The sequence below is a fragment of the Athene cunicularia genome, assembly GCF_003259725.1.
Source record: "Athene cunicularia isolate RWA chromosome 5 unlocalized genomic scaffold, athCun1 chr5_part1, whole genome shotgun sequence".
Taxonomy (NCBI): Eukaryota; Metazoa; Chordata; class Aves; order Strigiformes; family Strigidae; genus Athene; species Athene cunicularia.
In genome coordinates this window covers 38,246,182-38,270,176 of record NW_020799101.1, presented here as the reverse complement: position 1 = coordinate 38,270,176, position 23,995 = coordinate 38,246,182, and the positions used below count along the sequence as shown (strand labels likewise).

At 37.9% G+C, this 23,995-nt stretch overlaps 1 protein-coding gene across 9 annotated transcripts in view; it reads right to left on the bottom strand.

The window, feature by feature from the left end:
• Positions 1–1,302: 1,302 nt before the first annotated feature.
• Positions 1,303–23,995, bottom strand: part of PCNX1 (pecanex 1) — an 89,718-nt gene continuing 67,025 nt past the window's right edge. For 8 of the 9 annotated variants that reach the window (XM_026849050.1, XM_026849053.1, XM_026849055.1 and 5 more), the window contains 12 exons: positions 22,948–23,006; positions 22,031–22,246; positions 21,345–21,598; positions 20,151–20,381; positions 18,739–18,839; positions 17,329–17,479; positions 15,361–15,591; positions 14,726–15,000; positions 12,779–13,020; positions 11,260–11,696; positions 9,701–9,841; positions 1,303–6,345 (listed from right to left, as the gene is read on the bottom strand). In XM_026849050.1, the coding sequence (XP_026704851.1) occupies positions 6,205–6,345; positions 9,701–9,841; positions 11,260–11,696; positions 12,779–13,020; positions 14,726–15,000; positions 15,361–15,591; positions 17,329–17,479; positions 18,739–18,839; positions 20,151–20,381; positions 21,345–21,598; positions 22,031–22,246; positions 22,948–23,006 (2,479 nt within the window). In that variant the 3' untranslated portion in view covers positions 1,303–6,204. The remainder of the gene's footprint in view (positions 6,346–9,700; positions 9,842–11,259; positions 11,697–12,778; positions 13,021–14,725; positions 15,001–15,360; positions 15,592–17,328; positions 17,480–18,738; positions 18,840–20,150; positions 20,382–21,344; positions 21,599–22,030; positions 22,247–22,947; positions 23,007–23,995) is intronic. The other variant, XM_026849059.1, reaches the window with a different exon arrangement.

Here is a 23,995-nt window from a genome sequence, read left to right as displayed (position 1 = left end):
CTATTAAAAACAACCCAGGATCACCTTTGGCCTTACAGGGAAGCCCTGTCTGTGATTGGCATCACACTCGCACAGACTAGGTGTGTTTTTGAAGGAAAGGTCCTGTTCCCATCTTCCAAGACCTTGGCTCACATGGTTACACAGTCTTGGGAGCATGGATGCCTTCAACCACTAACTGGGACTCCAGTCCCCCATTTTTTTACCAGTTGCAGTCCTCAGGCTGACACCAACAGCAAGAAAGAGTGGAATACAGCATAAATCCATCTTCTTTCCCATTGCCTAATCATGCTTTAAGTCCTGCTTGTGGTTTTGTTTTTTTTTTTTAATATGGTCATTGTTAAAAATACAGATGAAATCTCAGCTGCCTTTTGTAAGCACATCAGTTACAGACCTTTTGATCTTCTCAATGGGACTCACTACCTTTTATTAAATAGTACTTGTTTTTCCTTAAGAACACTTGTTATATTTGTACTCACCTCCTTCATTCACAAGTTAAGGCCCGAAGCAGCTGTTGGTCAAACCACCTTGTCCAGTACGGGCAAAGAAAAGCAAGTTCCAGGAGATGGATAATTTTTGGTTTGATTTAAAAAAAAAAAATCAAAAAAAAAAAAAATCCAATCTTCAGTCTGAAATACCAAGAGCTGTCCAATGAATAAATCACCATCATTTTTACATCTGAAAAATTAACTTCTAACTCAGGACAAGATGATGTTGTAACTCTGTGTTCTAGTGTGAAGAAATTTGAGACAGCATACAGATGGCAGCTGAATATTTTTAAGTTAATATCAGTGTATCAACAAGTATGTGTAAACGTAGCATTCAGCAGGGCTTTACACAATGCTGCACTGGGCTGTCAGCTCAAGGACGGCAGAAAGTTAGAAAATAAACTGCACTAGGTAAAATATCTCCCTGGGAAGTATGAAAAATGGAAAATTACTGAGCATGAAGACAATACAATAGCACTCTGGGCTTTGAAAAAGATGCAGAGAAGGGAAAGCTATGATAAACACAGAAAAAAAACCACTTCAACAACAACCAGAGAACAACATTTTAACTGTAGAAGAAAGGGCATGTGGCACTCGTATTTATGTAAAAGCATGAAAACAAGTACGATGCTGCCAGTAAAACAGGAATAGCTGAGGTTTTCATTTCTACTACTACAGCTACATAAGAGAAAAGATTATTTTAAAATAAGAGAATCCTTCATTAACAGGTGATTTGAGTAAACGTAAAACAGTTCTTACAGGGAATTTGTGAGAATGATATCTAAGAGAATGTAATAGTGCAATAAATGACAACAAGTGAAAAACGTTTTTTTTTATTTCTCAGTGTTTCTCCACTGTCAATACTGTCCTTTTGCTGCAACACGTTGCAAAAACTCTCTGCCTTTTCCATTTTAAACAGCTACAATATTTACAGGCTGTTTCCAGTAACACACGCAGACACATACACACTCACAGACACGCAGATACATATATCCCTATCCCTGGCAAGGTATCCATTTGCTGGTAGAGGCAATATATATTTTCATCATCTGTTAAAAATCAAAACCATCTTCTCATTTATGCTCTACTCCCCTCTCCCTCCATTTCCTAGCCAGCAGCTTATCATCAAGCTTTTGGGGGCATCTGTGTAAACAACTTAACACATCCAGCTATTTGATCGCCATTTGTCGGAGTTGTGGACTAGGTGTACTGGGATTATCTATTCAAACTGTACATACCAGAAGTCATAAAAACCACTCAAACTCAGATGTTTTTGACTGAGTGATATATGTATACTCCTGAAATCTTTTGGAGCAGCCATCTTAATCTCCTTTTTGGAAATATGCATATCATGCTGGGGTGAAACAAGCCACATGCTTTCCACCAAGGTGTTATGTACCCACTTTTTTACTAAGGCACCAGTAATTACCAGTACAGTTTCTGAAAGAGTCCAGCGCCACTGAATGTACTGCATTAGATTATCAAACAGCAAGCCAGACAAGAAAAGAATAGATGCCTATATAATAGGTATAAAATTCCTTAATAAAATCAAGTACATAAAACCTGTGGTGGTTTAACCCCAAATCCAATATAAGTTGAATAATATGTGAATAATATTGTTAACGGTAAGAAATGCAATCTATCCTGCTCCATTTTGTGGATGAAGAATTCTGTAATTGAGAAAGATCATGAAAGCAGTGTCTTTGTATCTACAGTCCTAGATTGTATGGTGGTGTGTGCATTATCAGAGAAACACTCTGAAGTTGAATCCAGTTGTAAGGCATCTCTTCTGCCTCGCCCCTCACATCCTAATCCAGACCAAGCTTTATAGCCACTCGCCAAACAGCCACGAGCATGGACCTGTGCCACAGGTCTTCAACTTTCACCAGTCATCTAGGCTTCTCCTAAGAGTTCTTTAGTTCCCGTGGGGGCTGTGAACATGGGGGTAAGAGGACTGGAAAATTGAGATCACCACTCAGAAACACGCCACATGTCCCAGGCAAAGTGCCTGTAGGACCATTCAACCTACATGGAATTACCTTAAAAAAAAAAAAAATTGTCATCATCTTCCCCCCCTGCTCTACCCCCAGCTCTGAAATAATGTCATAAATGCTGAATCACAAGAGAGATCTCCAGAATTCATCACAAGTATCACACAGTGCAAGTGGCACTGAGGTTTCAGTGGTGTCACATTAACATTTTAGGGTTTTGTTTGTTTTAATCAGAACATTTTAAAAGATTTCACAGGGAGGTAAAATGAGAAGAGGGTTAAAAAAATTAAGTAGCAGGCATTTTTACTAATGAACATAATCTGATTAGTGGGGTTTTCAGCAGTTTTCTGTAACTGAGTATTTGTTTTAGGGAGCAGTAATTTTGTACATATGTACACAGATACCACCTTTCAAGAAATATGAAAGAAACAAAATAGACTGGGATATACCTGGAAGCTAAAACAACGGGACTCAACTGGAATGTTCTCATGAAAAAAGAGTATCACACAATGCAAGTGGACAGAGTTAAAGCACTCATCTATAAAGGGTTTTCATGAAAGCCTAGAAAGATCTAAAAAAAAAAAAAAAAACAAACAAAAAACCACAACCCACCACAACCAAACCCCTGCTCTATGCCGAGCTCAATCTGGACTGACATAACTAATTTGAAAATACCCATCTTTTCATACTCACAGCAGGAGAAAAATATTATGCATCAAGACAAAGGCCAAAGAAAAGATAACAAAAGATTAAATTATCTCCATCAGGAACAGAAGTTTCCATGGACAGATCTATCCTGTGGGGAGTTAGAAGAAAACAAACACGGTTTTGTCACTTGCACAGTGGAAACCAAGACAAACTTTGCACAAACCAACATAAAATCATCTATGAGTTCTGAATGCAGGAAAAGCTTTTCTGAAAAAGTTAAGTTTTCCAAAAACCTTACACAAGAGTGAAATTTCAATTAGGTAGTTTCTGGAGCAAAACTGGAATAGGTACAAGCACTGTGTGAATGGCTTCAAACAGGTGTTCGCTGAGTATCTGAAAGAAGGTATTAACCTGGTAACTGGACACATTAAAATCCATCTCCTGAAGGCAACACACCAAAAGCCTTAAGATTAAAAAAGAAAAGACAGATCCATCAATTCTATTTGCCCCTTAAAAAAAGCCTTTCTTTGTCCCCATGTGTTGTTTGCTGATCTAATTCCAGGCAGTTACATATTCTCTAGAATTTTTATGTTACAAGCCATTAATTCACATCACGTCTATTACCAGAAATGAACATTGTCATTATCTTGCCCTGAAGAGAATGAAAGAGACTGTTCAAGAGCCAGGGTTAACATACTGAAAAGTTGCTTCAGTCAAGTTTAAAAAATAAACCCAACAAAATAAAAAACCACTATGTCTTCTGTTTTTCAGTCATTTGTTTACCTCAAGGCTTCAGTACAGGAAAAAAAACCTCGTGCAAGTAATATCAAATGGGGGCCTATTTTCAAACAAATTCCTCTTTCTAAGATGACACAATATTCCTAGTGATACAGAAAACCCTGTAATTACCTGATGGGAAGGACACAGATTAAGACCTTAACTAAAAACACTTTCAATTCAAAACTTACACATTTTCTTTGTTCCTTACAGCAACGTTACCAGACTGCTGAAGAAGGTTCATCTACTGTACTACATTTTCAGATACGCAGGAGATGAATTCAACTACGCTATAATGTGCACATATGATAACCTATGTGAAACAGCAAAATTATTTCAATGGTGGCAGATCCAGAACTGTGCACTTATACCAAGATTAAATGGGACTACATATGCATAAACCAAATAGCAATATGCAACTGTAAGATGCACAGTACTTTGAGTACAAGTTTGCATAGTCTATGATGTAAGCAAGGTCCCAGTACAACTCACTGGGAACAGTATTAAGAACTGACTAGCTATCAGGCACACAGACTTACCCTTACATTACTAGATGGCATACGGTGACTTGAGTTGGAATATCAGTATTTCTTAGGCAGCTGTTTCTTCCTTGGTTTTGTCTCATCCCATATAATTTTACACTTACATTAGGTACACAATGGACAAGGTTTCTCTGATGTCAGAGAAATAATTAAAATAACCTCTTGTGGTGTATCAGAAGTCTCTTCTGGTTACGTTACATATAAAGAAGCAGAGGTGACTGGGAAGAAGATGGCTGCTCCCAAAAGCTAGGACTGTGTGCAGTTTCCCCACAGAGTCCTACATAATTACAGGTCAGAAACAGGAAACAGTCACAACAGGTACATTTCTTTCTTACGGATTAAGAGAAGTGAGTCATAGGAACTGCAAGTCAAGAACAAACCAGTTTCCCTCTCACACTCCCATGATAGTTCTGAGTTACTTGTTTCCCTGAATACACACTTTTTAAAAAAATACAATAAAACCTAAGATATGTAACACATGAATAATTCAACTTCACAGTTATAAATACTCAAATTACACTTACATAGAATATATAATCACAGAAAATAAAATTCAAGTCATAGAAAAGAATGAAGACTAAAGGGAAAGAAAAGGCAAGGTGGTAAAAGTGATACAAGTTTAGGGCTGTGCCTTCTATAAAAGCTCTTTAAAAGCTGAAGTCAAGTTTTTGTTACGTTTTTTTCTGTTTTGGTTTTTCTGGGTTTTGTTGTTGCTGTTTCTTCTTTTTAAATTGGATGGAATCAAAAAAACCTTCAAGCATCCATGAAGTAATCACGGACCAGCACCTCCCCCTACAAAACTCAAAACAACTGTCTCTGCCAGAGAAGAGCCAATGAAACAACATAGCCAGCTCTGGGTGTAAAGAAGCAAAGTAGCCATGGCTAGCGAAGGGAGGACAGATGAAAGGTAGTATATTTGGGTCTACTTTAAAGCTAGACATGTTGTACAGATTTGAGGTACCACTGCCACCACAGTAGAGTCTGATGTAGTACAGGGATACTCAGGTGCTTTCTACATATTTGTTATTTTACCATTTATTGTGAAGAGGATGCAGCAAATGCACTTGTACGAAATACAGAACATAGAACCAAACCCATGGCACAGCCCTTACCATCAACATGTATATGGAGAGGGAGGGGATTAATCCCAAAGGCAATTTAAATAATGGTATTTTATATACTTATATTTATATATATAAATAAATGTTCTCAGCAATCTCAGGGTTGTTTTTAGTGCATTGCTGTAAAAAAATTAGTGCAGTTCTCATTAACGTTTAGCTCATAAGGAATAAGAATCTATACATCTGTTCAGTCTCTTCTTGCCACACCTGAAACCCTTACACTGTTTCACCAAACTGAAGGTTTGTAGTCAATTTCTTTAAAATAAGGTGGATGAATTCCACGCACTCTGTGACAAGACATGGCATTTTTTGGCAAAACAATTAGAAAAATATGAGGTGCTCTGATCTTAGAACTGAAAAGTTTGTTGATTTAAAGCATTACGCAATGCATAAACAAAATTTATAAACAAAAAAGATATGTCTCAACAAATCTATCCTTCATGCAAATGTTTCTTCAGCAGCTAACAACTTAAAAAAATTTCTTACACTTGTTTATTTGGGGGAAAGGGACTTAGACAAATCTGTGTTTCAAGTCCTTTCCTACAACTGGACCAAAGTTTCATGTCCTGGGAGCTGCTTCTTCTGGACCCTTCTCTCTTCTGAACCGTTGCAGAAGGGGAAGTTTCAGTCTCAAAGAGATTTACACTTCAGCCCCAAGTTCAAGGACTCCAGTTTCAACAACAGCAACATATTTATCTTCGATTTGAACCAGCAGGATGGTTTTATCTATATGGGACCGACTACTTGGATCTCTGCTGCAAGGCACCCAGCGGTGAATCACCTGGGGGGAAACAAAAGTAAAATAAAACATAAGTTCCATAGGGAAAGCTGCCATACCAAAGTTACAGCTGATAATTCATGACACTTACAGGGCAAAGAGCAATAATGTAAGTGCTACACTAACTTAGTTGCTCATTTTTCAGTGACAGCATACCCACAGCTAAGCTACTCATTGAAGTCTTCTTGGAGATCTGCAGCTTACCTGTAAATAGTCAGCCTTTAATGTGAATTTCAGCAGGAGCAAATAATTTGACCCAAAACAGAACCAAACAGTTCATGCAAAGTGAATAACAACTCAGAAAAGTGTACAGGTACAGATTTGGGATATTTTGATGGTCTAGCTGTAATAGTCTTAAATTGCTTCAGTGCTGCGCAGCACATAATAGCACAGAACTGTAGTTCACCAGGAGTTAGGTGTAAACTACTACCTCCACTAAGTCAAATTTCTTCCCCTAATTTTGTTCCCTACTCACTCTGAATTCGAGGTTTATCTTTTAAATTAAACTGTTCAAAGATAGTTTAAATTGAAAAAATACTAGAAATACGAAGGGTTTCAGAAATAGTGCCACAAACTACTGTCCCATACTCACTTGCATCTACAGAGTTCAGGGTACTTTGATCAGCTGCTTCCAAGGATCCTGCCTGATACTGACCATCAGAAGGTCCCTTTTCCATACAGGCCCTTGCACAACCTTGTATGTGTCTGCTCAGCTGACTCCATAAAAATACACCCTTAACCTCTGGGTACCCCAAAGGAACCACAAGGATGCTCCAGTAACACAGGTTTAAGTATTGCCAGCTCCACAGAACTATCTCAAATTTGCCAGTTGTGGGAAAAGAACCCTAAATTCAAGACAAGGTACAGTAAAAAGCAAAGAAAGTTAAATTTTTACAAAACCCAGGATAGTACAGTTTTCAAGAGTCCTAAAGATACAGGTGGGGGAAAAAAGGACGAAAACCCCACAGGTAATCTACATCTTCCAAGATCAAATCTAAGAGACCCTTTTAATCCTCACTATACCCAGCTGATAATTGTCAATTTCTCTAAGACCAAGTGAAAAAGATTCAGCTTTATCCACTGCATGAGAGCTACACTGCATCCACAGGGAGAGCATTTCAGCCAGGGAAGCATGGCATCCTTAGTTCCCCTTTGCTTGATGCAACAGCATGATATTTATGTGGTCTGTTGAAATCTGCCTTCATCAAAACCTGATAACCTTTTTATGCTGCTGTATTGAGTGAGGCTAGGAATATTCTATCCCCAGACACAAACCATGTACAAGGAAGTACTACATCCTTGTTGTCCAAGTTACAACTGGTGCCTTTGAGGTAGCTGAGGGCTGACTCCAAGGCATCAATATCGTGGCTCCTTAAAAACTGTGTATATGCAAAAGTCACAGAGATTATAACTCACTGCAACCATCCCCCCACACTCAGTTTTAACCTCTATCAGACTGACATTTATTTGATGCTCATAAATGACTGCTAACATGCAAAATTATGTCATTAGATAGTTAAGAGGTGATAATTTCTTGGGGGGAAAAGGGTTCTTCTGCATGCCAGTGTCAGGTATCACAGAAAAATAGTGCAGAGTATACCTTAATCAAAGTCCTGGAAGAAGTAGCTACAATACAAAGAGGATTGCTAAATTTAATTTTCTTGAAGAAATATAATAACGTCTTTGCATTACATATACTGTACTGTATACTCAGCAAAATAAAAAGCAAAGTTAGGAAAAATGCTGAACTTCATACTGAGAGCACTGACATAACGCTTTGGCTGCTAAACTGCTTGATGAGAAGCATCTCAGCAGGTAAGAATCACTTCTGCCTGCTGCAGGATCAGTAAGGGAAACCTGTCCTAAGAGCTAATGGCTTTACTGATACTAGTTTAACCACAGGCAGCCAAAACATCAAGTTAAATCCTCTCCTCCTAATCACACATAAGATAACCCGGTGCTTTCAGAATGTAAAAACAATCTGGTGCATTCAGAACAGTATCTTACTCTGACCTCGAAATCCTCATTTTAATCTTTGTGTAACATCAATCACTGCACACGTCAGCACGCTGCAATTTGCAAAACACACTCATGAACTCCTGAGAGAAATGTGTCCAATGATACCAGGCAACAAAATGCCTTTTGATATAACCCTTTACATTCACCATCTTTATGACATTCTTGATCTGCAATAGTTAATAAGGAAACACCAATATATAATGTCTAAACCCAACATAACTATGAATGTTTACTACAGCATTCTACTCCTAGATGTTACCTATAAGGTAACCCTACTATCTTAAGAGTGGACTGTCAACTATGATACAATTATTTGTGGAAGGAATTTATTTCCAGGGCCCTTCCTTCACATACATATCGAAGTAGTTTTGGCATAAACTTGTTATCAGCATATTGCCATTTCTTATTTGAAGTTTGCACATATATCCACAGTTATGCGGACTTTCAGACAGCAAAATCCAGCCCCTGAATCCAATTTATAACTAACACCTCCATGATAAGCAGTCAAAGCAAATTCTTACAAACTGTCAGAACTAACAGATTCTAAATGCAAATACAATTATATCAATGAACCAATGCAGACACAATGTCAATGATTCTTCCCTTTCATTATCACTGAAAGAATACTCACCGGAGCATCTTTTTAGACACAAAGGTCTAAAAAAAACGTATGCCTTGGTAATATCCAACAAGTCTCAAGACAGAGCTGTGATTTTTCCTCCTAAGGAGAGCCTAAATTGGAGGTAAGTTTTCTAACTAATGCGGTGAATTTTTATAAAATGCAGATAACACCCCTAGGAAAAAGGGGGATGGACTTTCAAGTCACAGGCTTTTGCAAGTTTTACTTAGAGCAGATTTCCTTCTTAAATGAAAGTAACCACCTATCACATACCTATTATATAATAGGGACATCTGAAGACAATCTTACTTCGCTCTATTTTTATCAGAATAATTTAACAACAAATGCTGTTACCCATTCAATTACGGACTCATTGGTAAATTGACCTTCCACATTTGCTCAAGGATTCATAGTTTAATGAAAGGAAAATGAAGGCTGGATGAATGAACACGATGCCTGAGAGTTCATGACAAGAGCTGGAAGAAGGCAAGGAAGGAGAGGTGGTCGACAACACCTGAATCACATCCTGAATCTTTTGGATACAGCTGCAGAAATATTCCTCTGCTTCAAATTAGGATTCTAGACCTGCTCTTCCAGCAACAGTGACTTGCTGATCCAACTCACTACTGCATGTGTCTTTGGCCTTGACATCTAGGCAGACTGCCATAGAATCAAGACACTGCCTTTTTAAAAGTAGCTTGTCAGCTAAGCAAAACTTACATGGCCTTCCATGCCTTCCTGAGGACTCCAGTCTTTCCAGCTGTTTCTTCCAGCTTTTAGCCGTATCACCTCATCTGGCCACTGCAGCTCTTTCCTTTTTGACACGTTGATCCCTTCCAGTACTTGACTGGGATCCATTAACTATAAGTAGGAATTGAGTTTTGACTGTTAGTTCAGCCAAAATTTAAAAGAAACAGATAAACTGCAACCTTTTGCATACTTCCAGAGAACTGGCTTAAACCCACAGAAAGAGATTTCTGACCAATTCCAATGTTGGAAACTCAAGCTCCAGGCTAGGAAAAAGCCTGAGGAGCAGAGAATTTGGAAATCAGACTGTGGTTTCAGACACAGCTGACAATATACCAGTTCACTGCTGTCTGAAGCAGCAGCTCTGGTTTTCTTCCCCACCCCTTCTTTCAGTTGTTACACTGGCTCATGGCAGGGCACATCAGCATTGACAGCACATGGTCCAGTAGCAGGGAAAAGTTAACGGATGATAAGCTCTTAAAACTGGCTCATCACTTCTTACAGAACATCTCTAAGAAACACGGTCTTGGGGAATTTGCTGTTAGGCTGAAGAATTACTTATCTACTAGCATGGTTAGTTGAGACCCACCCCGTGTTTTGGAGTAAACTGGCCTTTCCACAGGGTCAGCATGAGAAAAACTCCTGAAAACTTCTTCCTATTTAAGGACAAAGAGAACTAACGTAATGCCGACTATCCAAGGGCACACGCCAACTTCACCTGTATCCTCCTTACACAGAGGAATTAAATGGTTTCATTAAAGGGTCCTTGCCTGTAAACAAAAGCTACTAAGCATAGACCTGCAAAATTTATGTTAGCTTTCCCACTATGGTGCAGTTTACTAAATTTACTTGGGATTACTCTAAAATGAGGTGATATCAATGACGAAATCACATTTGTTATGATCTGTCCTATTAAATATCCTTCTTGATGTTTCCCACTAAGGTCCTGCCAGAAATATATGTAGGACTAACAAAAGCTAGAAGAGCAAGAATACAAATTTCTAGGTTTTCACAAAACAAGTAAGGTTGCCATGATTTAACTTAGTCAACGGTGTTCTGTTTACTGCTCAGTAAACCCAGAGTTGGGGCAATAACCAAAGAATACATATGAAAATGAATAAATACACATGAGAGTATTTTTACACTTACTTTTGTGGAAAATCTACCTGGTTTAAAAGAAAAAAGGCTAGTTGTTTTCTGGCCTGCAAATTAAGCTGTTTATTCATTACAATGTGTAAAGCTAAAGGCAAACTAAGTATGAGTGGAACCCCTGTTCAGCTGACATTCTCAAAGCTGCACTACAGCAAAACATGTAAGTAATGTAAACAAGGATGTCTAAGCATGCAGGAAGGCCGGTTGTCCAGAAAACCTTTTCCTCATGTTAGTTCTCCCAATGTAACTGCACAATAGTTGTATGCTGAGACCTTCCAGATTGCGTGTACATTCAAAAGTAGTGATTTTAACAACATACAACGTAACACTAACAAAAGCACGTGGAAGCATAGGTTAATTTGTTTTTCTGGACTATTCACCTGGATTCTGTAAATAACGTCATCCTTTTTGGCTTGCATTTGATTTGCAGGGCTTGCATTACCACCTGACTGAGTTTCAGGTGCATTATTCCCTCCTTCTGTCCCTAGAAAGCCCACAAGGGCATGCTGTTTACAGGCTGGGATGCTTTGGCTGGAGCTGCTAGAAGAGGGCAGTCCATGCTGCGCGCTGACCCCAGTCTGGCCAGTAGGTTCCATTTGGTTCACCATAGATAGGCGGGACTGGATGGATGATGGGAGGTTACGAAGGGATATCTGACTGGTGGAAGAGCGCCGACAAGGCACAAAGCCTGTTGTGGATGTGCGAAGAGATGAATGACGACTGCCGTAGCAATAAGATGAATGGCTAGCTACTGAGGCACGGGCAGGGGAATGTCTGACAAGGCTTGACTGCACAGAGTGAGAGCTGTGACTGGTGCCTAAAAGTAAAAGATACAGAATCAGGAGAGTTTGGTACAGCCTCCCACACACATTAGATTGCCAACACACAAATGTTTTAGCATCTAGATACAAAACTGATGGGTCTAATCAACATCATCTGAAACAGCTGCACTGCAGAAGACCTCCATTGTATTTCATATAGCAGAGCATCTGAATACACCCCATTCATCTCATGTTGGAATTTCATACTCTGTTCAATTCACAATCCCTGCAAGACAAGTACCTTGAAAAATGCTTCAGCCTTGCTCTTCCCACATTAACAATTTGCTTCTTGATATTAACACTTAAGTTTCCCATACTTAAGGAATTAAGGCGGGTAGATATGTCCATGTTTCAAACTGCTAAATACTCTTTCTTATTATGCTTGACTGGATGTTCAAAGATTGAGTCAGAAAATTTGTTAGAGCAAAAGCTGTTTTTAAAAAAGTTCAAAAATACTTAATACACTTAAAGTGAAAAGCAGGAATTGCAGTTTATGAGCACTGGTGTCATTGCTTTTCCTATACTAAGTACTTGTAGATAAGTCTCCATAGCTGACAGACCTAATTATATTGCATTTTTAAAAAAAGTTCATTGAACTACATAGACTTTTATAGTCTTTGTGAGTAAAGGCAGCATTTGGAAAGCTCTCTCAGCTTTATTGTTTATCACCTCCCTAACTACAGATCACTATGGACTCTTGGACAGGATTCAGTTAAAATATTATGGAAATAGAGAATCCATTCCACTGTATAAATAAGAAATATAAAGACATTCACAAAAAATAGTAAGTTTAGCATTTGCAGGCAATACAACAGAAGTGAAAAGAGGTGTTATAAAAAGTTACTTAATCTATTTTGCCAGCACAACTATACCCCTATTGCTCAAATCTGTGTTTGGAAACCTTGTATTGCATAACACAGAGCTGTACTTTGAGATTAGTCCAACAGGTGTTAACACTACATAACCAAGTCACTTCTGTTTGATTTAACTTAGGCCTGATCCAAAGAACTGAAAAGCCAGTTCTGGCTACAGGATTGTACTTGTATAAAATGGTTGCTTTGTTTTATTTTAACTTTACCCAGAGTGGAGGGATGAGTTGGTGGATGAGCTGCAGGAAGAGTTGTGGGATGAGCTGAAACAGGAGGGTGCTGTACTGCTCCAGGTCCCTGCCCTGTAGTTGCATTCCCTCCTCCTTGCGACATGCTGCCCTGTGACTCATTGATAGTTGGATTGTTACTTGTGCAAGAAGCTCCACCTCCAGCATCTGAATCTTCAATATTTCCACCGCTATTGCAGCCAGCTCCACAGCCTTTCCTTAGTCTGAAAACACACGCAATTGACACACTAAGTCAGGCCTCCAAATCACCCAGATTCTAAGAAATGCTTCATGATGACAGGCTTTAGTCAGCACAACCTATAGCATTCCCTAAAATCAGATAAAACTTGACTTTATTTTCTCAGAACATGCTTTGCAAATATAAATGCTGTTTTCTGAGAGACTGCAATTTTCTTAATGACAGCTATTCAAGTAACAGTAACTTATAACAAGCCAAATGCTCATACAAACTAGCTTTTAAAAAAAAAATCAAGCCACCTTTGAAGCACAACAAAGTGATAAAATTCTAAATATAAAATGCTGGTAGAACATTCTGGTTCTTTTGTAATAGTTCAGTAAAACTTATGCTCTTAACACACCTGTTGGACGTATATTCTTATACTGTAAAATTGTTGTCTATTCAGATGAGCAGGAATAAAATGTGTTTTGGTTGGTTGGTATTTTTGACGTAATTGGTTTCTTGTTACCTTCAGTCATGTACTCACAGTTGTTTGAAGCATGTATTGCAATTATTGTAAAAAAATTCTAGTGTGAATTTTGAACATTCAGACAGTAGCTTAGCCAACATTTTCCAGTGTATATAACCATACAGGCTTTTCACCACACTGTTTGCATTAATGAACTTCAGATGGATGGAAAAAACACAACACATTCCTCCTCCCTTCAATTGCTACTTTTTATTATTTTTTATTTTCTGTCACACTCAAATACACTGAGTACTCCTTCCCAATTTCATTTGCCCATGGGATCCAGAATCCTGAAGCATACACAGCTTGGATCCAAATACTGTGTGTCATACTTTCACCTGTTATTCTATCCACATGTCAGACAAGCAGATGGTGACAGAATACCATCATACAGACTGTAGTAAGTATGGTGTATTCTGGGGTGAAGCACATTCTGGTTTGATGTGCTGTAGATGTTTTAGTGTAAGTATGACCACTAGAACAGCTACAGGACTGCTCTAGCTGTGGTGCCAGCTCCTGAAACTAGTAAGAACTGGGACACACAATTCTGAATGCCACACACAGCTGCCACTGTTGCTTTTGGAGCCACAGTCATAAGAGGGCCAGAAGTGCAGTAGAAGTTCTCATGACCTATTAAAACACACCACAGCAAGAGTCTGTACTGGGTTACTGAGGGGTAAGTGGAGGGAGGATTATATTATTATCACTCCAGTTACTCATTCTGGCTCTGACATACAGAATATTTATAAGCACTCATGAAATTCTGAACAACAGCTAAAGATTGTGTTACTGTGTATGAGCATACCCTAACAACATTAATATAAGCACTTGCATGCTAAATACCTGCCAGACAGGAACCCTCCTGAAATAGTCCTGAATCTGTAAAATGGTATTATAGACTGCAAAAGTAATGGTACCGAAGAAGATATAGAAGTTGTATTGTCTCTCATTATCAAAGCTGACATGAGAACCTTGCATCTCGATTTTGTCCAGTTTTTTCTAAGCTCTCATTTACATTGTTTGTGGCATATTACTTACATGCCTTGAAGATTATTCCTGTATCAAACCAACTGCCATATGCTACAAATATGCCTGAAGTCAAGGCTTCTTTATTTTTATGTGACTGAATATTATAAATTATGCCATGTTTGGCACGTACAAGGCTAGTTAACAGGTTATGAAAGCATTAACACACTAATGAGAACTCATTTCCTCAGCTCACCTGTGCCATGTAGACACTATGAAGTTTCTGATGTTTCCTAAGCTGATAGCTCCCCCGAGAATCTCCTTCAGCTGTTCATGACTATCTGAATAGGAAGTAGTCAAAGGTGACACGTAGATTGGGTATCCAATTGGTTGGTCACAAGAGGAGTTGATCATGTTCCTCAGAGCTTGTTTTGCATTTTGGATACTTCCTCTTTCTGGATTACGATTACGCAGGAAGACAAGTTCCTGCTGCTGTCCTGCCCACAGGCCACGCACACACTCCTTATTCACCTGAAAAAGCCAAGCAGAAAGACCGTGTCAGAAAGTGAAACAATGAGTGTGCTGACTGCTTTGCTAAAGCTAGGCCTTTGTGAGTACGCACTACCACACTGCAGAATGGTAAGCATTCACATTCACTTCTTTAAAAGGCTGAATTCAGGGACACAGGCTGCAACAGTGCGAATAAAGCAAATCTAAGAATGGGATGAGACCTGATCTTCTGATTAAATACTTCCACTCTATGAGAAGTAGCCCTAGCAATGACAGATCAGTAATAAGTAAGTAACAATTTGAGTTGAAGTAGCAGTTCGGTGTAGTTACTGAAGTACACCACAACATATTGTCACATTGTGGAGCATGCACAAAGCTCACCTTAATGACCCTGAAACTGAGATACCGTTTATTCAGCATAATGATTTTATATTCATTGGTGCCATCATCCATCACGTGACGCAGAGCAAGGAGAGAGGGAGAATTGGAAAGAACTGCACTCCGCCAAGCAGGGTCCCCTTCATGTGCTATAACCAGATTTTCTTCATGGGTTGTTATGGCTTCATAAAGGACAGAGGGATCATCATATTCATCTGGAGAAGTGAAGTGATCCTATTTCCAAGAACAGATGTTCAGTAAGATATGATTAACATTTCAGATGTAACTACATCGAAAAATCAAATATTTCACACCTCAAACTCTTGAAAGGCTCAGTGCATTACAAAGACATCAAAAAATATCAGATACTTACTAAAGAACATAGGTAAGGGTGACTGCTTTTTCAACAGATTAGTTGTTTGCTTGTGTTTGCCTTCTTTTTTTAACTTAAAACCAAAATGATTGGAATGATCTGCCTGTTATTGATTCCAGTTGAATTTTACACTAGATTTATATCTCTTTATATTGCCTGCAGAAGCATTTTAATTTTAGCTTCTTTACTTATTGATAAGTCTCCAACTGTAAAAACCACTTAAGTGAATTATCAGTGCTTTACTGAGACTGTACTATATGAAAATAGCAATAGGAAGAAAAACAGTAAGATTTATCTGTATTTTGTATTAAAAAGTTCACATCAGTACTTGATGACAGACTATTTCAGCATCAGATACTATCAGACAGCTTACATTTCTGCCAGTCAAATACACACAAAATGCGTACATTCAATTCAGTACCAGGTCACACTACTTTCTGGTTAAAAAAGGATAGTTGTTAATAGCTAAATTTCCAACACTGGCTGAACCCTTGATATGCTACTGCACTTCCGGTGAATAAAGTTGCCCTTTACAGATTAATACAATAATGTTCAGAAAACCCCCATATTTTACTGTTAGAGATATTTGTGGTTTTGTCACTTTTCATTCTCTGAATTCAAACCCATTGTGCACAGTAACCCAAATACACTGAGAACACTTCAGAATTGCTGAAGTGGTATCTCTGCTGGTTTTAACAATGATTTTGTAATTATTCCACTTTGCTACATGTAGTCCTAACATATGCATTCTGCTGAATTTAGGCAGTTTGTGTTACATGAAGGAATTTATTCAACCACTGCTACCTTTGGGGGACTTCTAGACTCTGTAATGAAGACAAAAAAAGAAACTTTAATTATTATCAAAAAAGTTCAACTAAGATCTGCCTACTTAATATGATTTTCAAGTAATCTGTTCTTCTAGAGTACCAACACTTTCCCCCCCTCCCCCCTCAGAGTGCTTATCACTTGGTACATGCTTTCTTGTACTTGCTGAGCCTAGTTAATAGATGCACTGGACAGAATTTGAGATTGTCTATCTTTACCCTCACTTCACTATAAAGACCAACTCCAATTTCAGCTTATTGAAAGGCAACCTCATTCTCACCTGAAACCTTACTGATGGGATCAATGATTAATGCCAAAGTCTCTGTCACTACAATACTTCAAAGAAAAAAAAAACAACAAGAAAAACAACTCTCATTGAAGGAGAGGGGTGTGCAACTTTGAATGGCATGATAACCAATTACATATACATGGAGAGTGTAAGAGGGAGGGGAAACTATCAGAGTGGCTGCTCATAAGGGAATTATCTCTAGATGGGTATGAAACAGGGCTTGACATGTTCTCTGATCTACAGTTGATGCAGTTTTCAAGCTCTAAGCATCAACTGCATTCCTTTTTCCTCTGTATCACCTTCCACATGAACTATAATAAAACAAAAGACAAGACATGATACCCCCTCATTTTCAGCTGTCCATCTCTATCACATGGCTTTTTATTCTTTTCCTCTTTTTGTTGCCTCCAAGCCACTTATTTTTAAAAGAACAATGGCACAGAAATAAAAAGAACTGGACACATCTTCCTGGGTAATCTCTCACCTGATGTAGCTTCAGTGACATCCGTATTCCAGGAACCACTACTTTCCTCAGCAATTCCATGTCAGCAAAGATCCATTCATCTCTAATTGAAGATATACGGAAGTCACCCTTAAATAGGGCGTGCAGGCCATACAAGAAGGATTCCAGATTACTGTTAAGGAGGGGGAAAAAAAAAAGAGAACAGCCCAAATATTAACAGAAATATAAACATTTACAATTATCATGACTGACAAGAGCAGAAAATACTGAGCTGTACAGAAAGGCAGACAATTCTTCTCTATAAAGATAACATACAGGATAAGACAGGGAGAAAAGAACATATGAGTAACAGTGTATGTGTGAGCAAAGCTTGGACACAAGATGTCTACATGCACTGAACAGGTAATGAATAAGTCACATGTGCAACAGACTATTTACACAGACCAAAGTAAACAGGAACACTGTGAGGAATGCCCGACTCGCTTCTCTTTAAAAATCTCCAGAATACTTTTCAGGAAATCTAACATCACAACGGACCAGTTGAGGAAGACGTGTAGCTTCAAGTGTGCATGCTTGAGTACAGAATAAAAACCCTGACAACTTCCGCATGCTTAAAGGCATTGTTTCCTTTTACTAAGATAAGAGGAAAAAATAAAATATGCTCTGATCACTCTTGTGACCGCATATCCACCGGACCTTCAGGGGTCAAATGGCTGGTACTTAGAAGAATTAGTCAACAGTTTCCCTGAAAGTGAAGTAAAACAAGTTTCACAGCTGGCACCCAGCTGACCAATAGCTTCCATGTTCGATTAAGCTTCTTTTTATTTTCTTTTTAATCACCTTGTGATTTCCTGAAACATACAACTATATTTTACATTGGCTTTCTAAAGTAAGTTGAGGTTGTCAGCCTGTGAGAAAGAGGTTGCCATATGATGACAGAGTTGAGCTGAAGGAGATTTGTACAAAACACAACTGCTTCCCACAGAGCCAGCTAAACTGTGAAACTTATCATAAGGGTCTGATTTGACTTCCATCAAGACACGTATATTCTTCATTTTAAGAAGCTGTCCTCTTCCCCCTTTTTCCACATAGGGCATATATACAGAGCAGGAAATGGAGCTTACTTATAGAACTCAACTAGTTCTTTTTTTTTTTTTCCATCAGTTATAATTGATCCTTCCAGAATTCTCTCATTGCATTAGTTCAATAAAACAAAATGCTCAAATTCAAGTTCTCCCTCATTTGCTCTTCTTTGGTTACGTTTCACTGGCTGTTATAATGAAGACAAGTTACAATGCATGTTTGTGCAGTTTAAGGAGACATGACATTAAATACCTGTTTCTTTTACGAAGAGGTACTCATCTAATACCTAACCTAGGAACCCAGAGGGATTTTGAGGAAGGGAAGCTTACAACAACAGTATTGTATTACCTAGACATATGATGTGAAGCTGTTCCCAACGCTCTCCGCCCTAGAACACACAGTCCATAACACAATGTCACCAGGGGTGAATCTTTACTTGAATCCAGTGGCTTGTAATAAGAAAAGAGAAAAGAATATTCAGGTGAACAGACTAAAGAAGTCACCACAGAAAAACTGTTCTGCCAGGAGGAGTAAAAAGACCCAAACGCATACACAGGTACACAAATTCAAGCATGCTTATGTACCTACAACACTAGTTATCCTTGCTCGGACTTTCAATCGGAATTCTTTTTTTAAAAGTTTTGCAAGTACGTAGAATACTTGTAAAGGCAGACACACACATATTATATTTGAAGTAAATTGTAAGCTAAACAGATGCATGCAACATTACTCATGGATACTGTGTATCTTGTATGCAAGCTGTTGATTAGCAAAATTATGGGGTTAAGACAAAAATATTTTTAGTGAATAAAGTGATTTCTCATTTACTAGTTAGGATTATATAATTCTGAGTTAACAAAAAACTTCTCTGGATTACATCTTTATTTGGGGGAAACATCCTCAGCTCAAAGCCAGTAGTAGCTTTATTAGGGTAAACTCAATTTTTAATACCTACACAAAATATTTCACAAGACCATGATGGAGAGAATTAAGTTTATTCGGCTGTTGTCTGCCATTTGACTGCAGAACACTAAATCTTACACCATTAAAATGAGCTTCTAATTAGTCTTTTACCTCCAAAGTAAAAAAATCTCAAGTGTCAGATCCTTCATTAAACACATACATTCCAACTATATTCCTGTTTCTTTAATCTCAATCAATTTCTGATTATTCGCAAAGGCAATACTATTTTGACTACACAACATAGCTTTTTCATAAACAGTAAGAAGTGAAGGCATTCCTCTACAAACATACTTATGTTTCTATTCAAAAGATGGAAGGATTTAGAGAGGAAAAAGAGTTGAATATGGGATGATCTTTATCGCAGTGGTCCAAAGGAGTGGTATAGTATGTCCACTAAGAAAGAAGTGGTCAGTCTTACAAGCTGGCAACAGGTATTTGGGTTTTTGGAGGTTTTAGTTTGGGTTGATTTGTAAACACTGACATCTAAGCACAAAACATCAATTATATAAACATACCCTTTTGTATGTAGATAAATGCCTAAGATTCAATTCATCTGAGTTGGTAAATGACAATTCATTTATGAACAGGTTCAATCATACACTACTTACGGAATTTATTTAAATTCATATTTCAAGAGCAGAAGATCAAAATCTGTAAACTATAAATTAATATTTCAGATATAAATCTTTATTAAAAAAAAAAAAATATTAAACCAGCCTGTAAGTCAAACCAACAGGGGAAAAAAGATGAGACCACTGTAGAATAGCAAATGGCTCTCCTCACACGTTCATACTTACCTTTTCTCTTCGAGAGCAGCAGTATTCTATCCAGTTCAAATATATCATACAGAAACTCTCTCTCGAGATCCCTGCTAGACGGTGGTCATAATCCTCATCAATATTGGGGTTAAATGTTGGGTCTACATCAACATAATTGCGGTCTGTGCACAACCGCAGTCCTTCCTGCATGGTCTCATTAGCTAACCATTCCTCTAGCTTGGGAGATGTTGTGACATAATAAATGATCCCCTGAAACAGTAGTCATTAAAAATATGAGTCAGTATTTTGCAATTAAAAAAAAAAAAAAGTCAGCAGTGTCGATTGTTTCAACTCATTTCCATTATTTTCCTGTAACAAACAAAACTGATACACAGTAGCATTTATTTAGCTCACAGAAGCAACAAATTTGCACAGAAGCCACAATACAGGTTTGTATACAAGTGTATTTTTCAAAGACCATCAAGATTTCTGAAGCATGCACTGAATGAATAAAGAAAGGAAAAAAGGATGGGACAGGACTCTCACCGTAATTTTGCAGGAAAATAGACAAATCCATAGCAATTTTTATGTAGTTAACATGGAGACCTAGATACTGAATTTCTAAAGAATTCAAATGCTATTAAAAGACAAGATAGTTTAACACCCTTGTGTTTGGAGGGGGGCAAGGGGGAAACCACACAACTTGTGTGTGAATAAGTATCTTGGAAATAGTTCAACATGAAAATTTTCACCTCTCTAAATGAAAGATCTCAGTAAAAGATTATCTGAAGGGATTCTGAGGCCTCAAGTCCTCTTACAACTGAAGGGCAGGGCCTTTTATTTATTTATTTTTAAACAAGGATGGGTTTGGACAGCTTTTGAAGACTGAAACATCTTGACTTCCTAAGAGAAACACACTATTTAACTTTTCATTTACAACAGAGCTATTAGATTTGGGTAACAGCTTTCAAGTTTCTATGCCAGCTTCAGCTAGAAAGTGTCCTCTCTCTGTTCTACAATATAGGGTCATGATCCTGCTCATGCACCAGAGTATCAAGTAATCATCAGTACAGCAAACACTGTCTTCCTTTGCTGAAGGTGTTCATATGTCTATTGTTTGTATCACAGTCTATGATCCTCACATGGAAGACATTAGACATTCAAGACATCACAGAGCTCCAAAATGTAACCCAGCCCAGTTGCCCCCAGGGGTTGTACTGATCCAAATCATACCTTCACATAGTAAGTGGTGAGAATTTTCCGGAGATCAAAGACTTGAAGCATGGAAGCTGCACTGTTGTCAGTGATACTATAACCCTCCAGAACATACTTTGTCACAAGCACTTCCCAAGCCAGCCAACGCTGCCCAAAAGCAGCATTAAAGGAAAGCATGTGAGGAAGGTGGCCTGGTTCACAGCAACAAAAACCTTCATCTTCCTCTACACCTTCAGTGATGGCCTCTACTTCTCGTTGCTGGCAATAAGTTCCTTTGGAGAAAAATAGAGAAAAGAAGAAAGAGTTAAACACTTCATATGATTGCTTTAATGTTGACTTGTGTTTAAGAAGGGTTTAGAATAAAATGCATCTCCAGTTATATTTCTGTATTATCGTAAAGTGACCTATCTGTCAATGAACACAAAAGCTTTGGATAGCTTAATTTACCACTCTAGGATCACATTTTAGTTCGGTGGCTGTAAGAATCCATTATGGTATCCATGTCACGCTAAAATGAAAAAAGAAACTTAGCATCAAGTCTGCTAGAGCAAGCTATTTTCCTCACAAGTGATGGGGGCATAAAGAGTCCCTGAGGCCCATTTTCAAAGCAATTAATTTACAGGATGGAACTGAAAATAACTCAAGTTTCCAAAGTAGAAGTCTACTTTTTAGTACAGACAGTTAAGAGAGTGTAACACACTCACCTCTGAATTCAAGCCCCCTCAGCTGGAAGGTGACCAAGCCATTTCCTATCTCTATAAGGTGTACAAGTGCATTGAGGTAGTCAGAGGCTAGGATGAAGCAGTCCCCAGTACTATAGTTTCCCCACCGACCCAACAACAAGTCTCCACATAGGCTGTGCTGAAGGGAACGGGTTAAATGTTCATAGAAGATTGAATTCAGGTTGTTATCATCTGAACCTGCAAGAAGATAGGAATTTGGTTTATTATCTGAAACTGCAGAAAAACATCAAGCTTGAATGTCAATTATCACTTCACATTGAATCAGACACAACAGCAATGTTGTTTCGGGGTCATTCTCCACCCCAACACCCCCTCATTTTTAACCACTCCAAAAGTATGCTAGGAGACTTTTAGTATTTTTGATCAATTTTTTTCCCCTTTTTAGTCACTCCGCTTTCCAAATTATTCCTTCAGTTCCAGTCATGCATCTCCCATCAATCTATTCCACATAATAAAGTGCAAAAGCCAATGAGCACAGAAGTACCCCAGTAATGACTGTTGTACCAGTCTCATCACCATGACATTGAGACACCCTTGTATAATGTTTGGCCTATTTTAATTACTTAAGAAGAATAAAAATCAAAACAGCTTAATGTATACTATGATTATAAATAAAAAAAGTAACACAGACACACAAAGATAGGGGGAAAGAAAGAAAAACCTACAGGAGTGTCTAAGGAATAAAGCAAGCGAGAGATGATGGGAGGAGAACACAGTAGACAGAACAACAGAAAGGCTAGGTAGGTTGGAGAAGATCAGAGGGCAAACTGATCTTGAATCCTATGAAAGCCATTTGACAAACTACCACTCTTAAAAAACCCTGACCCTACCCAACAAGACTCTAAAAAGCCCACCCACATCAGACTAAGAAAGCTAACCTGGATTTCGATCAAGCTGTGAAGCCAGTCTTGTATTTGAATGATCCACACGCTTTGTGCTGAAAATAATAAAACATACTTAACACAAAATTTATTACTGTAAGAAAATCTAAGGGAAGAAACTACTAACAGAATAAAAACTGTAAGAAAAAATATTCCTACTGAAATAGTTTAATCTATTTTGAAATAATTTTATATGCAAATTTACTGCTATGTGTAAAAGTATTTTCTGCCTATAAATAGCCTTATAATCCAATATCTAATAAAGTTTGTCCACAGTAGGTAGCCACAGAATAATCTTTAGCTTTAGATAAAAGTGCATATATTTTCTTACATAGATATCAAAGTTTTAGATGTGACAAATGTAAAAACAATTAAATTGGCACAGTTAACATTCCAGTAGACTTTACTGAAAGGGCAATTTTCAGAAAGTTATTATGGCTGAAGTTACAACCTTAATTCTTTAAATACAAAGTTTCAAATTGTACGTTAAACTGTTCTAATGTTAGAAGGAAAAGAAGCAATAAAGCAGTGAACTGAAAAATTAATTCTCCATAAATACCAGAACTATCCGCTCATCTTGCCCTACGCTCTTTATCTAACATTTCTGATGGTCTGATACTCCATCAACAATAGTGGACTTCAGAAAAAAAAAACAAAGGGAGGTATAATCTGACACGAAGGATCTTTTACTATTCATCCCACCTTGATCAAAAAATATTTAAAAAGATTTTTATATTGAGGTTAACCAGTTTTAGCTGTAAAACAAGCAATAATGAACACAAGTCAAATACAGTTATGAACCTGTATTCACTAGATTTAGCCTATAACACATAATCCATTATAATGCAACAGTCAGAAGTTATAAATACACGACTTCAGGAAAAAGCCTGCATTTTCAAAGGATACGTGGCACAGCAAAGGGCTGGGCAAAAGCATGGAAGGCAGATCCCCATGTGATCTGCCAGGGAGCAATGTAGGTATATACAAATCTCAATTTATAAAAGAGTTCCCAAAGCTACAGGAAAAAAAAAAAAAAAAAAAAAAA